Source organism: Antedon bifida, chromosome 5 (assembly GCF_963402885.1).
Source record: "Antedon bifida chromosome 5, ecAntBifi1.1, whole genome shotgun sequence".
Taxonomy (NCBI): Eukaryota; Metazoa; Echinodermata; class Crinoidea; order Comatulida; family Antedonidae; genus Antedon; species Antedon bifida.
Genome location: NC_136230.1, coordinates 25011008 through 25030603, shown reverse-complemented (window position 1 = coordinate 25030603; position 19596 = coordinate 25011008). Strand labels below are relative to the sequence as shown.

Here is a 19596-nt window from a genome sequence, read left to right as displayed (position 1 = left end):
TGGTGAATCACTTTTTTGAGTAGCTTTACATAACATTTGGACTTATCTTGGTTATCAATCATAGAGAGACTTGAATAGACCGGGCGCCCGGAAGATTTATTCATGTGAAAAGATACAAAAGGTTTGATGATGTAGTTAGGTGCGTATTAGGGCGAGATGCAATATTCGACATTGCTGCCGGGTCACAGCCTGTACACATAGGGGGGTAAAAATGCATTTATTCATGTGAAGCGATACAAGGATAAACTTTTTTAGATGTCATTCGCAGTGGGTTACTAATGATTACATCACCAATGACAGCAACTTTATCCGCCAAACAGCAACATTTTAGGGCCACGCCCAAATGGGTTTATTCATGTGAAGCGATACAAGGTTGAATTTTTTTTTAATGGCAGCAGTACATATTGGGGATGACAAAAACACCAATGACAGCAACTTTATCCTGTACATAAGCTCAGACAGCAGCCCTAAAGGTCCGCAGTTTCCCCCTATTCGGCTATATACTCGGCGCGTACGTCGTAGGTTCAACTGTCGGACTCGAACTGATAATAGTAAAATGCTGCTACAACAACGACTTTTAAAAAAGTTATACTTATTTATGTTGGCACTAGGTATAGGTATTGAGAATGACAAAAACTCGAATGAATGAACTTTTACATACTCAGGATGTGTGAAGACAAATAATGTGGACCTATACATGGAAATACTTCGGTCGCTGATTGAAGTGTTTTTTGATTTAAACAGGCCGAATTACGCAAGATGGGGGACACTGTATGTAGAAAAGCTAAAGCACATCGAACCAGAGGCATTGGATATCCTAAAGGCTGGTGCTTTCTCGACCAGAAGAACCACAAAGACATACTCCAGAAGTGCAATCGATATATCCCTAGAGCAAACCGTTAACAGGGACGCCGCATCTTCGGCAAGTGAAATAACCTCTTTTGCTAATTCGGCTAGCGCATTTCGCCGTTGGTGTGTTTGTCTTACTCAACGTAGTATGGCTGTATCTGAGATGAAGGATATGTGTGGCATCCAGCCTGGTGAAACCCTAGCGAACCAGTTACGTAAGCGGAGGATTAAACGGGATAACCGCGATGTAAATAATCTACTAGGCATGCTACACAACACATGTAATCCGTTTGCCGTTGAAACACCAACCAAATTGGTCAACATTGCCACAGGGAAGTCTGCTAATCCGGATACCCGTTCGTATCTACTCGATACACTGCAGCGAGGAGCAAAGCTGAGGCATGTATTTCACAAGGAGTGTGTGGCAGACGACACAAGATTATTGAAGACGGTCAAGCGTGTAAAGGTTCGAAATTTTGCTGCTGCAAACATGAAGATCAAACCATCTAAAGACAAAAAGGCTCTTGGAGCTGCTGAGGGTGTTCGTGACGCATTTAGATATTTACTTTCAATGACTACCATTGATTTACACCAGTTCCTGTGCTTCCCTATCACTGATATACCGCTTTCAATCGCACATACTGATGGTACTCCGACAAAAACAGAAAAGTCAACGCTTACCAAGATTTTAGAGTCGCAAATACCAAATCAGAATGACATCCCAGATCCGGTGATCGACGCAACACTTTTCGATGGTGGACTTGTACTTCATGAAATTTTGGCGCGACACAATTCATCCACATATGGCAAAAATAATTACAGATATCATGATCAAGGTATGCTCAGCTGCTGGAAATTCTGTCCATCTACTTCTAGAGAAGTATGTTACTCCATCTATTATAGATGTTGAAAGGCATAAGAGAGGAGCAGAAGATACCGGGTCCACGTTCACAATAACCGGGGCGGTGCAACAATTCAACACAAGAAAGGTACGGAGCTGCTAAAAAATGGGGAATTTAAAGACGCATTTGCCCAGTACATTCTACGTGAGATAACAAACCAGCATTATGCAGAGATTGTTGGGAGAAAGACGTTATATGTATCGTATGGTGGAAAGTGCGTCAGACTTAAGGTAAACTTAGTCGGGAAGTTAATAGTAGACGAACCAACAGCATTCCAAGGGGACCATGAAGAGGCAGACACGCTGCTAGCATTCCACGCTTATCTAACTGACGGGAACTTAAAGATCCGATCATCGGATACAGATGTCCTCGTCGTTCTAATAGGTCTTGCAGCAAAAAGACAAGGTACTATCCTAATGGCCTATGGGTCGGCAAACAACCGACGTATGATTAATGTGTCAGCAGTGTCCAGAGATCTCGATAAGAAGCAGGAGGGATTAAGTGAGGCGCTCATTGCATTTCACGCACTCACTGGGTGCGATTTCACTTCGGCATTTTACCGCAAAGGCAAGTCAATCCCATTTAGTGAAGGACAAGAAACATGTTGCTGCATTGCGATCGCTTTGTGGTGACAGGATGGACAAACCCGCATTCACTGCCTATGTATGCAAGATATATGGGTTTAAAAGCATGAACAGTATTAATGAGGCCAGGTACCAATCGTTTCGCAAAATGACAACTGGAAAGAAGAAAGTCAAGAAGATCAACTGTTCGTCATTGCCACCATTTGAAATCACACTCACCCAGCATCTGTTGAGGGCAAATTATGTATCTATTATGTGGAGACACGCTCATACTCCTAAGCCAACACAAAACCTACACCCACTAAACTATGGATGGGTTGATAATGGTGATGGAAGGTATGTACCTAAATGGTTTGATGGAAATGCTCTACCAGATACGTTGACTAGTGATCCAAACTCGGAACAAAGTGCTGAATCAAACACAGTTCTTGACGATACTGATGCAGGAATATTGGAAGAAAGTGATGATGAAAAATTTGAAATAATAGATTTTGAAGCTGAAATCGATGATGACCAACCTTGGAGTGATGACAGTGAAAGTGACTGTGATGATGACGAATAGAGAAACTCAAAAGATTATGCATTACGGCTGATTTAATAGTTTTTAATCGTTTACATAAAACATTTGACAGTTTTGAAGTACATATTGTATAATATATCAAATATAAATACTGAACTATTTGATCCATAGATAGTTGGCAAGAAGAATCCAGTATCATTACAGTGTGATATAATCAAATTTATAAATGACGCTGTCACAAATCATGTAAAAAGAAATCCAATAGCCCCTATTGGTTTTATTATATCGTGTATTCTGTTCAGCTAGAAATGGAATATGATGAATGTACAATATTCAGTTATTTAATGCATACAGCCAGTAACCTCGATATCTTTGCTCAATTGTGCTTTTACAGTGTGTCGGTAGTTACACTACATGTAAAATATTCGACCTGGGTTCAGTTAGAGAAAAATAATGTGCAATAATCAATACAGTAGTCGATCCATTGTTGATAAGTAACGATATTTAATTTGGTCCAGTATTATTAATGTTGCCTTTTATCAGATATCACTGTCTAATGTTAGTACAGTAACAATTTTAAATTTGACTTGGGCAGTTATAGTAAAATAATGTGCAGTAATCGATACAGTAGTCGATCCATTATGGATAAGTAACGATATTTAATTTGGTCCGGAGTATGTTGCATTTTATCAGATATTTGATTTGATAACTTTATTTCAGAATAAATATTCCATATATACTATATATACAACAAATAATACAAAACCGGAAAATCAAACTAAAATAGGAGTTTTTCCCACTTAGTGTAGAGATTTGAATATCGGAACAAATAGTTCGTGGTACGCCTAACCAGATCGTTTTACTATTCACAATTCTTAATCTAAAACCATAGACGCACTTGCGTACATGCTCGTAGAAAGAGGGAATTCTCCTCATGGCAAACATATTACTAGCACTACAGTGCTTAGGTAAGCCTAGCAACATTCTCAATGAGTTGTTGTAGCACACCTCCAAAGATTTAATAATCTTAACAGTGTGGTTAGACCATAACATACAACAGTACAGATTAGTACAAAACGCCCTAAACAGATTACATTTAACCTTCTCATTACATCTACTAAAACGTCTACAAAGAGTGTTACCTCGAATGCAAAGAGCTCGATACTGGCGATTAATGTCACTGTCTAATGTTAGTACAGTAACAATTTAAAATTTGACTTGGGCAGTAATAGTAAAATAATGTGCAGTAATCAATACAGTAGTCGATCCATTATGGATAAGTAACGATATTTAATTCGATTCAGTTTGTTGCGTTTTATCAGATATCACTTTCTTATGTTAGTTCGTAAAATAATGTGCAATAATCAATACAGTAGTCGATCCATTGTGGATAAGTAACGATATTTAATTTGGTCCAGTATTATTAATGTTGCCTTTTATCAGATATCACTGTCTAATGTTAGTACAGTAACAATTAAAAATTTGATTTTGGTTCAATTAAAGTAAAACAATGTGCAGTAATCGATACAGTAGTCGATCCATTATGGACAAGTAACGATGTTTAAAATGTTGGCAAATTAAGTTTTTTGTTGGTTTTTATCAGTCAAATTCACATGAAAACGGTTACTTTTTTTATTTAAATTGAGTTAAAAATACAGTAATAGTGTGCAATCGATAGTCTAATCTATACCTTAACAATTCTCTAAGTGATTATGTTGAATTCGAACTATTATTTACTTTACTATTATGTTATGTTAAAAAATTTAGATTTCGTTGCCTTTTTTCATATAGACATATCACTAGTGTCTAGTGTGTAATTAAAACGATATTTAAATCGAGTTATAATAATAATGTACAATAATCGGTACCGGTGTTGATCATTATGAGTGAGTTTATCTGAAAAATATTTTTAAAATTATATTATTTTGATCGAAATAATGATTTTGATATAATATTGATTGTTCAAAATGTTACCCTAAAATAAAAATCTGCTGTTGGTTATTTTAAGTGTTTTTGTTGGTGTTATTTATTATTCCAAAATAAAGATATATTTCAATTATAAAATAAAAGTCACTCGTTATCGTGAATGAGTTTGTAGTATCAACATTGTTGATCACGAATGGAGCCTCGAGCATTTGAGCTGCTGTGTACCGGATAAAGTGAAAAAAACCCATTTTTTTCAAAAATGATTCATACTTCATGGATAAACCCATATTGGGCGGGTTCCTAAAAGTTTGATGTTTGATGATTTGGTACAGGAAACAACTGCTCTCTTTATTGTTTTAGCATTCTACTGTGTATTTATTGCCAGACCGAGTCCGTATCACGTATTTCTAACTCATCTGAACGCCATAAGACGACATACGCGCCGAGTATATAGCCGAATAGCGGGAAACTGCTGACCTTTAGGGCTGCTGTCTGAGCTTACGTACAGGATAAAGTTGCTGTCATTGGTGTTTTTGTCATCCTCAATATGTACTGCTGCTATTAAAAAAAGATTCAACCTTGTATCGCTTCACATGAATAAACTCATTTGGGCGTGGCCCTAAAATGTTGCTGTTTGGCGCCCCGTACAGGAAAAAGTTGCTGTCATTGGTGATGTAATCATTAGTAGCCCACTGCGAATGATATCCAAAAAAGTTTATCCTTGTATCGCTTCACATGAATAAATGCATTTTTACCCCCCTATGTTATGATCCCCACAGGCCCCATGTACAGGCTGTGACCCGGCAGCAATGTCGAATATTGCATCTCGCCCTAATACGCACCTAACTACATCATCAAACCTTTTGTATCTTTTCACATGAATAAATCTTCCGGGCGCCCGGTCTAGAAGTTTATTCTTATCTAGGAGGAGGAGACAATTATAATATAATATACAAAACCTGTTATTTCAGTTAAAACCATGTAGGAGTCACCATGTGCCATGGTAAACGTTTCCAAGTCATTCAAAGTAGGGGTAATAAATGACTGGACCTCATCGTATCTTCCCGCAATCTAGTGTAGCATAAACAAATTGATACAGTTCATTAGACTAACTGACAATTACACAATTTTCGTAAAATTATTTTTGAGCGCCAAAACAGTGTTTATGCATAGGTAATGCAACTACACCGCGACAAAAGAGTCATACTAATCTTCGCACGGTATGCCCGGTATCAAGTACATGCAATACTAACATTACTGTATATTTAATGTTATTGCGAATTTAATTGTATGTTTCATATTACTTTTTATGTAAAAACTCTCAAAATACTGATATGTTTATTCCAAAATGTAAGAGGCCTCTGTGATAAGTGATGTTTTGTTGTTGTTGACACGTTGTAAAGACAAATGAAAAGTCTAACAATATAATAAGTTAAATTTACTAACTAAAGCATGTTAATAACATACTTGACATCATTTCATATCATAAAAGCAAAACCCTACCAGGTGGTGATAAAAGTGGGCACAGTGGCGTAAAGCTGAGACCTGAGGCACCTGGTTTAGGAAACCCAAGTGGCCCCTCAAGTTCCAGCGCTGGAGGCCTTCGGACGTCTTTAGCCTTTTCGGCATATTTTAATTCCAGTTTTTTTCTATGGGCACTACTCAGGGGCCCCTATTACCTCCGGGGCTGCTAGGTTTAGCCAGTGAGCGCTCATAGCCATTACGCCAGCTGAGTGGGCAGTGTGCCTATGCTTATACACTGTGGTTCAAATTGTTTTTAATCATAGAGTGATGATGTAGGCCAATCTTCTTTTGTTTACGCTCGGTTACAATACAAGCTTTACCTCATCATGTTCAAAGACCTTGGTTACCAAATTAACACCATCCGTTCCAGAAACAACAACATAGAATGTGCCATCTCCTGCACAAAACACTGACATGTGTGTTGGATTTGAAATCTGTAAGTTGCTGTCCAAAGAAGTGACATTCACCAAGACTGCCAAATCTGGAAAATATACAAATGAAATCCTTTTAAAATGGTTTAATTAGTGATAAATTAATAATACAGGCATAATATAAATAGACTAGTGCTAAGTAGCTGTAGGTGGTATAAGGCCTACACATTTCTCAGTATTACTATTACTATACTATATTACATTTTCAGTTTTGATTATAGAATATAAATAAAATTCTAATTCTCGCCGCTACTCCACTGCTTTGTGGCCTCATCCTTTAGTTTAGTCTAAGGCAAACTAGTCTACTCTAGGCCTGGACCTCCTCCTAGCTAGCCTAGTAGGCTACTACTGGCCTAGTTATAGTACTAGCTAGTTTAGTGTAGTAGGCCTAGGCCTAGTAGTAGTGGGCTAGCTAGTAGTAGAGTAGTAGTACTAGCCAGAACTGGGCTAGTGAGTAGTGGAAGAGTAGAATTAGCCTAGCCTAGAGGCTAGTCTAGGCTAGTAGTAGTGGTATTAGGCCTAGGCCTAGCCTAGTCTATAATTTAGTACTAGCTAGCCTAGGCCTATCCTAGGCCTAGTACTAGGCGTAGGCCTACCTAGGCTAGGACCGGTAGTAGTAGTAGTAGTAGTAGTAGTAGTAGTAGTAGTAGTAGTAGTAGTAGTAGTAGTAGTAGTAGTAGTAGTAGTAGTAGTAGTAGGCCTACTAGTAGTAGTAGGCCAGGCCTAACTAACCTTCTCCATCTGTCAGTGATCAACATGCCTACTAATTATAGTAATTAAGTATGGATCAGGACTAGATAGCCTAGGCCTAGACCTAGGTAGTTTATTTAGTTGACCTTTGTCCTAACTGTACACCCAACCAAGCAGGATTTGACTTTTGATTCATTTTAATATTGAACTTTAAATTTCCCGCAACGCCGTTTTTGTCACGCGCGAAATTGTGGCGTAGATGGAAGATAGAGGGCTCACTTGTTGGGTAGTTTGAGGACGTCCTTTTCTGTTTACAAAACATAGGTCAACTATTTTCGACACGTGGAAGGGAAGTTTACGCCATGTCCCCCTTTATTCCCTCCTCAAATTCATTTATAATATTTTGTTTTATTTGTATTTAACCATAACAAATTAATAATTATGGCTTATGAAAATATACGTAGTATGTTTGAGCTACAGCTATCGGAGCTTGAAATGATGCAGTGTATGTACGCCAATGACGGTGAGCTAGAGATAGATGACCCAGATGTAATCGCGGACATAAAAGAGTTTTGCGGGCATGAATGTGACGAATCTGCAGGGGTACAGAGGCCTAGCATTCTACGTCAGATTTCATATGCCGTTAATATAATCATAGGGGAAAATTTAGGTGTAAGTAGTTATAAATTAAACATCAATGTACTATATTATTATTTTTTTTATTTCTTTATTTTTTTATTTCTTTATTTTTTTTAAATAAATATTGTTTACAATACTTTTGCAGATAAAATTGATATGTGATCTTCCTCATGGTTACCCATCCGAGGCACCGGAATTAATCGTACGATCAAGTTCATTTTCGCGGGATTCCCAAAGAAAACTAAACGAAGACTTACAACAGCATATACAAGAGTCTTTAAATGGAGAACTCTGTGTTGGGGAAGCAATCACCTGGCTGCAGGATAACAGCCAAAAATATATCATAATAGCAGCAAAAGATGACACAGAAGAACTGGTTAAAAAGTCAAAAATTTGTGATACATTTACTAGGTTATGGATACACAGCCATCATATATATAGCAAGTACAAAAGGCGAGATATTTTAGAATGGGCGAAAGAATTCAAAGTAACAGGCTTTTCGTTACCAGGCAAACCAGGTGTTATTTGTCTAGAGGGCGATAGAGAATCTTGCGAGGAGTACTGGCACAGGTTGAGACGTTTGAATTGGAAAAAAATTTCCTGCAAACATCGGGAAGATGTTCCGTTGGAGAATGGGACAATAGCTGAATTGAGAAAATTTACCGGGTTTGAGGAGAAAGCGTTTAAACCGCATGGCATGGAGAAAGGAGGACGAGAATATCACATGGATCTTGGAATGCTTTTCAAATTCTTAGAAGAACACGATTGTGCTGAGGTGTTTAAGATATTACTTGGAGTTGATGGAAAACCATCCACAAAATCATAATTACTATACTAATTTATTACGATAGTGGCATCCACCATGTTCAACTGTGCATGTATTTTTTTTATTGGTTGACCATGCATATAATGTAAAGTTTTCTATCAGTGTGGTTGACTGTGCCAATAGACAAGTGTGGTTGACTGTGCCAATAGACAACAAGACAGTTGTCCAATAGAAAACTTTAAATTTCAGGCACAGTTGACTGTAAATTCTTAATCTCTGTCTAAACTATCAAACTAGTTTGACAAAAAAAGTGTGATGTGCCCATATGGTAGTGATATAACATCATCGTGTGTCCATATATTGGCACATCACATTTTTTTGTCACATCAAGTTTGATAGATAATGTAGACAGAGCTTCAGATATAAAATAGGTTCTACTGCAGGCTTTTGCTTCAATATATGATTTTACAGTAGTATGTTGCAATGCATGTGTTTATTAGGCATTCACACTGTAATAACGTAACCAGATTAAAGATCAAACCAAATTTAGTTGCTTCAGTACCTGCAGTAGAATCAGTTTTTACAGGATCTTTTAATTTTGTGTTTTTTACATCTTTTTGACAATTCACAATTTCAAATGTCAAAATAATATGTACAGTAGGCCTACACAGAATTATTTACAGTATATAACTCAGGACAATTATTTTCTTATTAAATTGCCAACTTTATTTGTAACTTGCAAGAGTAATACGTAGCTTTTTTTTAATTAAATAAATACAACAAGCAAAGTTATGACATGGTTTATTATAATGTGCTACAGATGTAGATGAACTAAGATTATACTGTATATTTACTTCACATGGATGAGATTGATGCGCCCAACCAAGCCCCGCCCTCTCTTTGATACGCCGCGCAGTACTATACCCAAATTTAAGCTTTCGTTTTAGGATGATTTCGAAGAAGGCGGTAATGTTTACAAAAGATTAATCTGCTATATTTAATATGATTTATGTCCAGTAAAATCGTTCATTTAACTTCGGACGTATGTATAATGTTCGTTCGTCTACGGCCCCGAAACGAAGACGTGAATTAGGCCTACCTTGTGATATGGTCGTCATCTTATTTGGTAGTTCTCTTTTAGCCCTGTGATGTTGATTAGGCTGCTGCTGCTTTATATTCCTTATCAGATTTAGACGTCGTGATGACATCCCCTCCGCTCGTTCCTGATATTTTCCTAGCAACTCCGACAAGTCTCCTATTTAAAAATGTATTGTAATAAGAAATTTCATAAACTATGTATTATTTTTGTGTGGTTTATTTATAATTGCCAACAATAAAGAAACTGTACCTCATTAAAACATTGTTTATTTCTATTGACTATTATATTATGTTGCAAAATGAATTATAATTGATTACGTTGTAGCTGCTTTTTAGAAGTACTGTACGTTTGTATTGAGCAACATTAACAAAACTAATTTATACAAAAATGTCTCAGTGGGCGTAGCTACGAAGGGGTGCGGTTGCGAAACGGGGGCTGTCAAAAAGTTACAACTGTGCTGATAACTTAAGCTACAAAACTGTCACTAATATTGGTTCCCACCAGAGACGCAACGTTTGCGCAACGTAAGTGTGTGATTTGACCAATCACAGGCGATGGAACTCTCAGTTGCCATTGGTCAACTTTGCGTTGAGTCTACGTCCTTGCGTTGCGTCTACGTCCTTGCGTTGCGTCTACGTCCTTGCGTTGCGTCTACGTCCTTGCATTGCGTCTACGTACGTCTTTGCGTTGCTTCTACGTCCTTGCGTTGCTGCTACTTCCTTGCGTTGTGTCTACTTCCTTGCGTTGCGTCTCATAGGAGGCAAGTTTTATGGCAAAATGTTTATACACAGACATAGGCCTACCTTGAGAATATACAGCGGCGACCAAGCAACATAGGGTGAACGTGCATACAACCAATACATGATTTCTCGCAAGAAATACCATTTTCTAAAATGTAAAATATGTTTTAATTGAGTTTATTCTGTCAAGAAGTTACTTCTAAACTATCGGCGGACGTTCGATCTAACTTTGGTGGGTATGAACCCCTCTTACCCGTGTATGAACCAACTTACCCGTGTATGAACCAACTTACCCGTGTATGAACCAACTTACCCGTGTATGAATCAACTTACCCGGGTTTGAATCAACTTACCCGGGTTTGAATCAACTTACCCACCCGGGTTTGAATCAACTTACCCAGGTATGAACCAACTTACACAGGTATGAACCAACTTACACAGGTATGAACCAACTTACACAGGTATGAACCAACTTACCAGAGTATGAACCAACTTACCCGGGTATGAACCAAATTACCCGGATATGAACCAACTTACCCGGGTATGAACCAAATTACCCGGATATGAAACAACTTACCCGGGTAACTTAAGCCTAAAGCTTGGTTCCCACTAGAACGTAACGCAAGGACGTACACGCAACGCAGGCGTGTTAACTAATGACAAGCGTCAGTTCGAATAATCCATCGTTTGTGATTGATCAATTCACTTACGTTGCGTTACGTCCTTGTGTTGCGTCTCTAGTGGGAACCAAGGGAATTTGAACTGATCCATCATCTAGGGTGGCAAAATTAACGCAAAATTGCTGTCGATAACTGAGTTGCTGCCGCAACGATTCCTCATAATCTTTTACTGGAGTAAAGGAGCATTCACACCTGTTCCGTTTCACGGAACGGAAGACGGCGCCGTTCAATTGTAGGCCTATATTTAATTTTCCATTGCCAAAAAAACGGAAAAGGTGTGTGAATATAGCTTTAGTAGGCGGCCTATCTGCTATCTGTTCTAGCTTCCTGAGAATAATTGTTGTCTCAGGTTTTGTCTAAAACTAACTATAGGTCGAATATAATAATTATGCTCACACTGATACTTATTGACGAATACAAACTTCTCAATAAGTTGTACCATTTCGTAATGTAGGACGGATACCAATTTGCGTTTGAATTATGGCCGAAATATATATGAGACTTAGGCTTACATAATATTGTTCAAATCTAATATTGTAATTACAAGTATTATCTAATAGGCCTATATCAGGTAACTTACCCCCTTTGAGCCTATTGCACTGTAGGACGTATATTTCCTTTCGATTATCAAGACACACCTTAAACAATCTACCCTCCCACTACACGACGTACACACTGAAGTCTAATTGTGGAGGCTTCCAGGTGGTTAAGGAATGTTGCTAATTTGCATTGAATAACAGAATGGTAAATTTAACCACCAAGTGAAGAAGGTGGTCCGCGTCAATCCACCCTTATAAAATGCAAGGCATTTTTAGAGTTTAATTTGACCATTCAAAACGGAAATAAATACATATTTAGTTATTGTACATGCGTGTTGAACAAAGTCATAACACATTAATGTTGAATCCGTTATCCTTGCGCACGTTAATTTGACTATCTTCAATATATCCGGGGCGCAGCGCTTGGGATTGTTCCATTTTCAGTTTAGGGTACGATACACCTGTAGAATGTGTTGTTTTATTATATTATTTAAAACAACGATGTATTGTGGTATTTTACAACAATATTTTTGAACTTTTCACTTTTTATTCTAACAAGTAAATCAATGTTATCATCTCGTTAGACCTATCGTATGTCTTTGGAATGTTTTACTATACACATTAGTTCGGGCCGGTCATCATTGATGTTCGCACAGGTTTAACATTCCTAACTACTGTACATGGGAATTTTCTTAGGGTTGATTGTGTTAATACCAAATATTTATACTGTATATACATTCATATTTGTTGCTGTTTTATTTTAGCTGTAAGCCTATCAAGTACAGGTCTTGTCCAAAATAGATTAATAGGGCCTACGTCATTTATTCAAGTTCAGCATAAGCGACAAATAAAATTGTCTTTACGACCGATATAACCGACTTTATAATTGTTTAATATTTCTAGTATAATATAGAATTGTTTTATACGACCGAAATAAAAACAGACTTTATAATTCATTGTATTTTATGCTATTTTGTTTTCCGTGGTGAGAAATCAGTCATATTTATTATAAAGCCGATTTTTTTAATTTGTCATCTATGGCGCTCCATAGTACAATAGATTTCCGAAAAAGTTCATAAACGTTAAAATGGCGGTTAAAGAGTTACTAACTGAGCTTATTACAAGTCCAGTAAACATCGTTCTTTTAGCCACATGCTTTTATCTTTTGTACAAAATAGTATTCGGAAATGCACCAAGGGTAAAAGATGGACCAAAAGAACCCGTTTTAGAAAAGATGAAGAAGAGGGATATGACTTTAAATGAACTCGGCCAGTACGATGGTGTGAAGCATGACGGTAGGATCCTCATCGCGGTGAACGGGAAGGTATTCGATGCTTCGCGTGGTAAACGATTTTATGGCCCAGGTATGTACACAATCTGGTAGGCCTAGGCCTAGGCCTAGCGTTTTGAGATATCTGAATTAGTTCTGATATCTCACATTAATGTTTTAAAACTTGTTACTAATCTCCAGAATTGCTACTACTAGGACTTCATTCATATTAGCCTTGTGTTGCATGTTATATTTCTAGCTTGCTTGAAAAAATTGTTCAAAATGAAGTGTGATTATTTGTGAATGTGAGCTGACCTGACCCGAGCCTGCTGATTGAGTGACTTTTTAATTTTACAGTTCAATTATTTTTAAAAATTTGCATAATGTATTTTGTTTTCTCTCAAATTGTATTCCTACTGTGTATTTGTTACAAAAAGCATTGTTAGTTATACAGTATTTGAGCAAAGAATATTATTTAAAAAGGTGCTGTGTGTACAGAGAACAGTAGTTAGTAATAAATATCAATAAACAAGATGCAGACGTCATATTTCTGACGCTTTTGATTAAAATCACCTGCAGTGACTAGCCTAGATAAATAATAAAATATGTGTTTTATTATCATAAACAAACAATGACTTGAAATGCAATAAATAAGCTTGTCTGTACAGTAAACAATGACAAGTTATATTATATTACTCCATTTGCGCGCGCGCACGCAATGTTTTGTTCGGTCTCATTTTGATTTTCAACTTGTGTTTTCATTGTTGAATAAAGATAATGAACCTAAAAGATGTGATGGCATACCTAATATTTATATACAGAGAAGCCTTGACAACCTCAGTACAATAACAAAAATTTAACAATTTAAAAAAAAGATTTATTATTATTTAATTATTATTGACGAATGATTTAAGTTAAAAACCTCAGCAGTAATCGAACATTGAATTTTTGAACAAATTGTACGGCGATGTGGGCCAGTTTACCCAAACCCGTGGAGCCGTTCGTTTATGAGGAATGACTTCAGGGACGACCCCTATGGAAACAAGCTCTAGACTCTAGCTTATAGGGTTATCCTCTTGCTCTCATCCTGGCATTTGTATATGTTTTTGTAATATGTATTTGTCTTTGATAAATGAGCAACAAATAAATAACACACAAAGACTCCAACCATTTTTTGTATCCAATCTAGGCCTAGGCTAGTATTTGTAAATACAAGGTTTCAAGGGATACAGTACGGCCAGAATTAAGGTCTTTACAAGGCCTGTAGAAAAATCAACAATGAAGAAAAAGAGAACTCACTAATACAATCTGCTTTCAAGGTCACCTTGTAAAATATGCCTGTATTATCTACCCACTCTCGAATTTTTAATGCCCTCTCCTTTTCAAATTGAGTTTGTTTTGAGTTTTTTATTTGCAATTTTGTGAATTTATTAATATTTTGAACAAAACAAACTTCCACATATAACGATCAGATCAGACATAATAAAAATGTGAAAATATGCATTTTTCGAACATTTAGATGCAAAGCTATTTTACTATCCGATTTTAATTGTGTTGTATAAATAGTTGTGCATAATTGAATATCACATTCATTTAGTCTAGGCTATTAAATCCAAATGGTAGAATAAATTACTTTTCAAATTCATCATTCGTTCTCAGAAAAAAGTATATAATGTATTTAAATAATATTTCAGTTTTGTTTTTGTTCAATTCATATAGTGCAGTATTGGAAATGTGATTAGTTTATGATTTTTCTCCACTAAGCTATACAGTACAGTATGACAGAAAAACCAAATGAAAATTAAGGAAAGCAATTCTCCATATTGCAGGATCTGCCCATAATACAAATTTAGGCGATCAAATCGCACCCACAACCGTTTGATCCCTGACCACATTAGAGTACACCATTACATCAACCAGCAAGTCTGGTGTTGAATTTGATTACTGTGAAAATGTGCATTTGTGAGCTTTTTTAATCGACCAATCAGGACTCAGCTACTCGCAAATATCAGTTTTTTCAGCGTTTCAAAGTTGTCAGAACATCTCCTTGGTTTAGAATGTCCCTGTGATGAAAATTTTAATCATCAAATGTATTTTTTTACATGACTGCATGTAGTTATCTATGTGTGCAATCAACCGTAAAGAATCTTCTTGGACCCAGTTCAAGCAGGGAGTTGTTATTCAACTCCCTGGTTTAAGTGTGTGTATTGTGTTTCAATATTTTACATAAGATAAGAGCACATGAGAAATTAATCATGTGCAGTACTACAGTATACCACATGTCAGACTTCCTTAAAGATACTTTTGATAACTTCTAGTATCAGATAATTACTGTATATTCAGCAGTATACAGGAATTACCAACAGCTGTTCTGAAAGAGCAAAAAGACAGTCTAAAAATAGCAATAATACTCTATCTAAATATAGCAATTAGCAGGGCATAAAATACCATAACTGTGCTAAAAATAGGATTATTTTTTTCTGAGGCAAGAAAAAAGTAATACATTTTTAGAAATTGTAATTACTGCAGTAACTGCAGTAAAGATAAAGATAAAATTTTATTGAACAAACACTTTAGTAGAATTATGTATTAACTGTACGATAATTATTATCAGGTGAATATTTCTGGTTTTTTTTATGTTTTTCCCAACTTTTTGTATATTTTCAGATGGGCCTTACGGTATCTTCGCTGGACACGATGCGAGCCGAGCCTTAGCCACATTTAGTTTAGAAAAAGATTCTTTCAAAGATGAAATAGATGATTTATCAGATCTAAACGAAGAGCAGATGGAAAGTGTGCGAGAGTGGGAAATGCAGTTTTTTGGTACGAAGTCATTATAAATATATTTACTGTAATATTATTTTAAATGCATTATTAACATTAACAAATGACTGCAAGTAACATTTTGAGAATTGTCAGAAAAGATAATACAGTCCAGTCTCTCAATACCGAACACTCTGGCCTAATGTGTTTGGTTTTCCGGAAAGTCTGGTATTCGGAATGTATTTCTAATGGTGGAAATGAATTTGAGACCTTTTGAAGCTCCCAAATGGTTTTGGGAGAGTTTCTGGTTTTCAGAGAGTCTGGTATTGGAAGAGTCGACTGTACTTCCATATTTCTTGGGTTTAGTGACTGTATTAAAATTAGCCTGGGTGGAAAGCTATACAAAAACCCTGAGGCTGGGTGTGGAGAAATTTGTACTTGGATGTCCAGTTCCGCCCAGACCAATTACATCCTTAATATTAAACAGACTGATTTACATTATCTTCAGGAGGTGATGTGATAAAGTTGAAATTAGGCTGGGTGGAAACCACCTTACAATAACCCTGAGGCTGAATGTGGACAAATTTGTAGTTAGATGTCCCCGCCCAGTTCTGCCCAGACCAATTACATCCTTAAAATTAAAAAGACTGATTTACACAAAGTATCTTCAGGAGGTGCTGTGTTGAAGTTGAAATTAGGCTGGGTGGAAGCTCTTGTAAAAATAACCCTTAGGCTGGGTATGGAAGAACTTGTAGATTGGAATAAGAATTTGTCGCATCGTATAAGATGACGCTTTAGATTCACGCGAACAAATTCGCCTAGTGGAAAACAGGCTTTAACAAACCATTAGACTGAGTGGAACACTTTGAAGGGGTACTGCGCCCAACATAATTTACATTCATTAATAATTCAGAAAAGTAAAGACTAATTGATAACAAATTTTATATATTGACTTTTTCAGAAAAGTATGAATACATAGGAAAATTGTTAAAACCAGGTGAGGAGCCGACAGACTATTCTGACGACGAAGCAAGTGAAGCGGAAAAGAACGAAGATAAAAGTGAAAAGGATAAAGCAATTTAAAATGAACTCCCAAACAATTAATGAAAACCAAATGGATCATATACAATACTTAGAGCATAACCATATGCGAGTCTGTGAATTTGTTTTGTGATCACCAACCTTGGCCGTCAAAGGATGTCAATCGCTGTTATGTGTACTGTGCTTTCCCATCATGCTTTGTGATAACAACGTAAGATGTAATCACGTTTCGACCTATCCAGTATTTACAACTCGACCAGAGCACCATTAAATGAGTGACTATTTGTGTATTACTGTTTGTCTAGAGACACTAAGCAAAAATTTTTTTTTTATTATAAATTTATCAACAAAATCGTTTGTTCAAAATTATTCTAACTAGAAGTAGCCTTGATGTTTTGAATTAACAGTATTTCCAGCTAACATAGTTTTTATACATTAATTACACTGGCACATTAGGTCAATAATAAATATGTTATTTTGTTAATGATTAATCACAGTAAGACTGACTCTTATTCTTTGTTACACTAGGAATTATTTTTTCCAGTCAACTTCCCAAAAGGCAGGCATTCAGTTCTTCAATTTTCAAGAGATCAAAATTGTTCTACTGCAGTAACTATAGTATATTTCTGCAGTAACTATATTTCTGCAATAGTTGTAGAAATTAATAAAAGGCAGTCACAGCAATAAACAGTGTTTAATGATTTCTTGCCAAAAACTGCAAAATAGGTTAAAGCGTAACTAAAAATACAGTTTTGCAGTAGTATAACTTTGGCATGATTTTCAAAGATAAAATGAATGTCTGGTTTTTCATGAATTACAGTTGCTGGGTGTCTTGTTTTGAGTGTAAAAGAAATTGTAAGAAATCTTCCAAGTGTCCCCTAAATAGGGGTTGGCCTGTGTGTTAAATACTCTCGATCCCTGATTGTTTCAGGGAAAGTGTCCTCTAAATAGGGGTTGGCATGTGTGTTAAACATTCTAGATCCCTGATCGTTTTATGGAAAGTGTCCCCTGAATAGGGTTGGCCTTTGTGTTAAAACATTCTCGATCACTGATCGTTTCTGGGAAAGTGTCGCCTGAATAGGGTTGGCCTTTGTGTTAAAACATTCTCGATATGTGGTTGTTTCAGGTAAAGTGTCCCTTGCATGGGTGTCCTAATAGAGGTGTTGACGCCAACTTAATGTTGAATTGCAATTGCACATTTCGTGACTGTTGTGATAGCTTTTGTGAATCCTGATTTCCTGGAAGCTATCAAAATACCAGTTGGTAGTATAATACCTGTGAGCACCAGTGTTCAATTGCTAGTTTAGTGTAGCCTAATGTCTAATTCTGTATGTCTTGTCTTAAGGGTCTTTCACACCTGCTACGGTCCTGCTATGCTTCCCGTTCAGTCAGGTCAGATTGCACGTACAGCATTGGAAACTTCTCGTATTCATGATGCGACACGCAGATTACATGCATCAAATAACAAGATTAAAACTTTTCGTGTTCATGATGCGACACGCAGATTACATGCATCGAATAACGAGATTGGCAAGAGCCGTGTGGTGCATCTCGAAAACAAAACGATGTGAAAGGCCCTTATCATTTTCCTCTGTGAAAAACACTGACTAAGCACTGTATTTAAATACTTTTCTTCATATATAACAGAACATTTTATGACGCAACAGAATTGCAGATAAAAATCGGGATAATATGATCACATAAAATTAAATCCCACCGTTCGTTATTGGTTATTGTATATGGTTCATAATCTAATCTTTTTTTTTCATTTTTGTAAATATTTAATCGATAGTTTTTAATTATTTTATTTTAATTAATGCAATTTTCCTCCACTGAATAGAAATCATTTGGGTAATGCTATTAAAATTGTATTGCTTTTCTTCTGTGTTGTTTACAGTTATTTTTGATGGTGTAGGGCTTTCATTTTTTGTCCGGGCAAATTGGTTACAAGTGCACAGTTAGGTATCGCTAACTTTGGGAGTAACCAACTTGTCCGGGTAAATTACTATGCCTGAATAGGCTCTTCTTAAGGTTGGTTCTCACCATGACGCAACGACTTAAGCGCAACGCAATCGAGTTAACCAATGACAAGCGACTCTTGTGATTGGTTAAGTTACTTGCGTTACATCTTTGCGTTGCGTCCTAGTGGGAACCAAGCTTTTGATCGACAGCACTGATTATATATCACTTATGTCCTTCTGGGAACCATGCTTTAAAGATATATTGTCCCCCTGAAAAAATATTTTTGTGTTGTTGAATATGCCATTTTGATGTTCCATAATAGTTATTAACTTTGACCAAAAATTGGATAACAAAATTATTTACCTGAAAAAATAGTAATTTAAAGAATAGTCAAATTGGCTGCCAGCCAATGGGTATTTGGTTGAATTTACCGTTTATTTTGTCTTTTTATAAGTGAAATAATTATTATTTTTTTTTATCTGCAGAAGTGAATAACTTTTATTAAAACTGCAAAATGGCCTATTACAAGTCTGATTTGATTAATCTACATTTTTCATGTTTTTTGGGGACAATACATCTTTAATTAAACTTCATTTTTTTATATTTTTGCGGGATAATACATCTTTAAGAGAGGTGATACTGTATTAGTACATTTAAATTTTTGATTGCTT

The 19596-nt window shown here is 36.3% G+C and overlaps 3 protein-coding genes across 3 annotated transcripts in view; 2 read left to right on the top strand and 1 right to left on the bottom strand.

Annotated features, from left to right (window-relative positions):
- LOC144843630 (uncharacterized) overlaps positions 1-12014 on the bottom strand; it is a 39146-nt gene extending 27132 nt beyond the window's left edge. The window contains exons 1-5 of the mRNA XM_078700503.1: positions 11931-12014; positions 10734-10818; positions 9931-10086; positions 6626-6786; positions 5741-5852 (exon numbers count right to left, since the gene is read on the bottom strand). Of these exons, the coding sequence (XP_078556629.1) occupies positions 5741-5852; positions 6626-6786; positions 9931-10086; positions 10734-10815 (511 nt within the window). The 5' untranslated portion in view covers positions 10816-10818; positions 11931-12014. The remainder of the gene's footprint in view (positions 1-5740; positions 5853-6625; positions 6787-9930; positions 10087-10733; positions 10819-11930) is intronic.
- On the top strand, positions 7826-9043 carry LOC144843646 (RWD domain-containing protein 2B-like). Its single transcript, XM_078700525.1, has 2 exons — positions 7826-8098; positions 8211-9043. The coding sequence occupies exons 1-2, from the start codon at positions 7868-7870 to the stop codon at positions 8889-8891; spliced, it is 912 nt and encodes a 303-aa protein (XP_078556651.1). The 5' UTR covers positions 7826-7867; the 3' UTR covers positions 8892-9043.
- A 947-nt stretch (positions 12015-12961) lies between the features above and the next one.
- Positions 12962-18842, top strand: LOC144843652 (membrane-associated progesterone receptor component 1-like). Its single transcript, XM_078700535.1, has 3 exons — positions 12962-13253; positions 15827-15982; positions 16884-18842. Exons 1-3 carry the CDS (start codon positions 12977-12979, stop codon positions 17003-17005), a joined length of 555 nt encoding a protein of 184 aa, XP_078556661.1. The 5' UTR covers positions 12962-12976; the 3' UTR covers positions 17006-18842.
- The last annotated feature ends 754 nt before the right edge of the window (positions 18843-19596 follow it).

Excerpts from the sequence above, each read along its gene's own strand:
- LOC144843646 (XM_078700525.1), top strand. The coding sequence starts at position 7,868 with ATGGCTTATGAAAATATACGTAGTATGTTTGAGCTACAGCTATCGGAG. Across the intron at positions 8,099-8,210 it reads TCATAGGGGAAAATTTAGGT|ATAAAATTGATATGTGATCT; the intron begins GTAAGTAGTTAT and ends ATACTTTTGCAG.
- LOC144843652 (XM_078700535.1), top strand. The coding sequence starts at position 12,977 with ATGGCGGTTAAAGAGTTACTAACTGAGCTTATTACAAGTCCAGTAAAC. Across the intron at positions 13,254-15,826 it reads TAAACGATTTTATGGCCCAG|ATGGGCCTTACGGTATCTTC; the intron begins GTATGTACACAA and ends GTATATTTTCAG. Across the intron at positions 15,983-16,883 it reads GTGGGAAATGCAGTTTTTTG|AAAAGTATGAATACATAGGA; the intron begins GTACGAAGTCAT and ends TGACTTTTTCAG.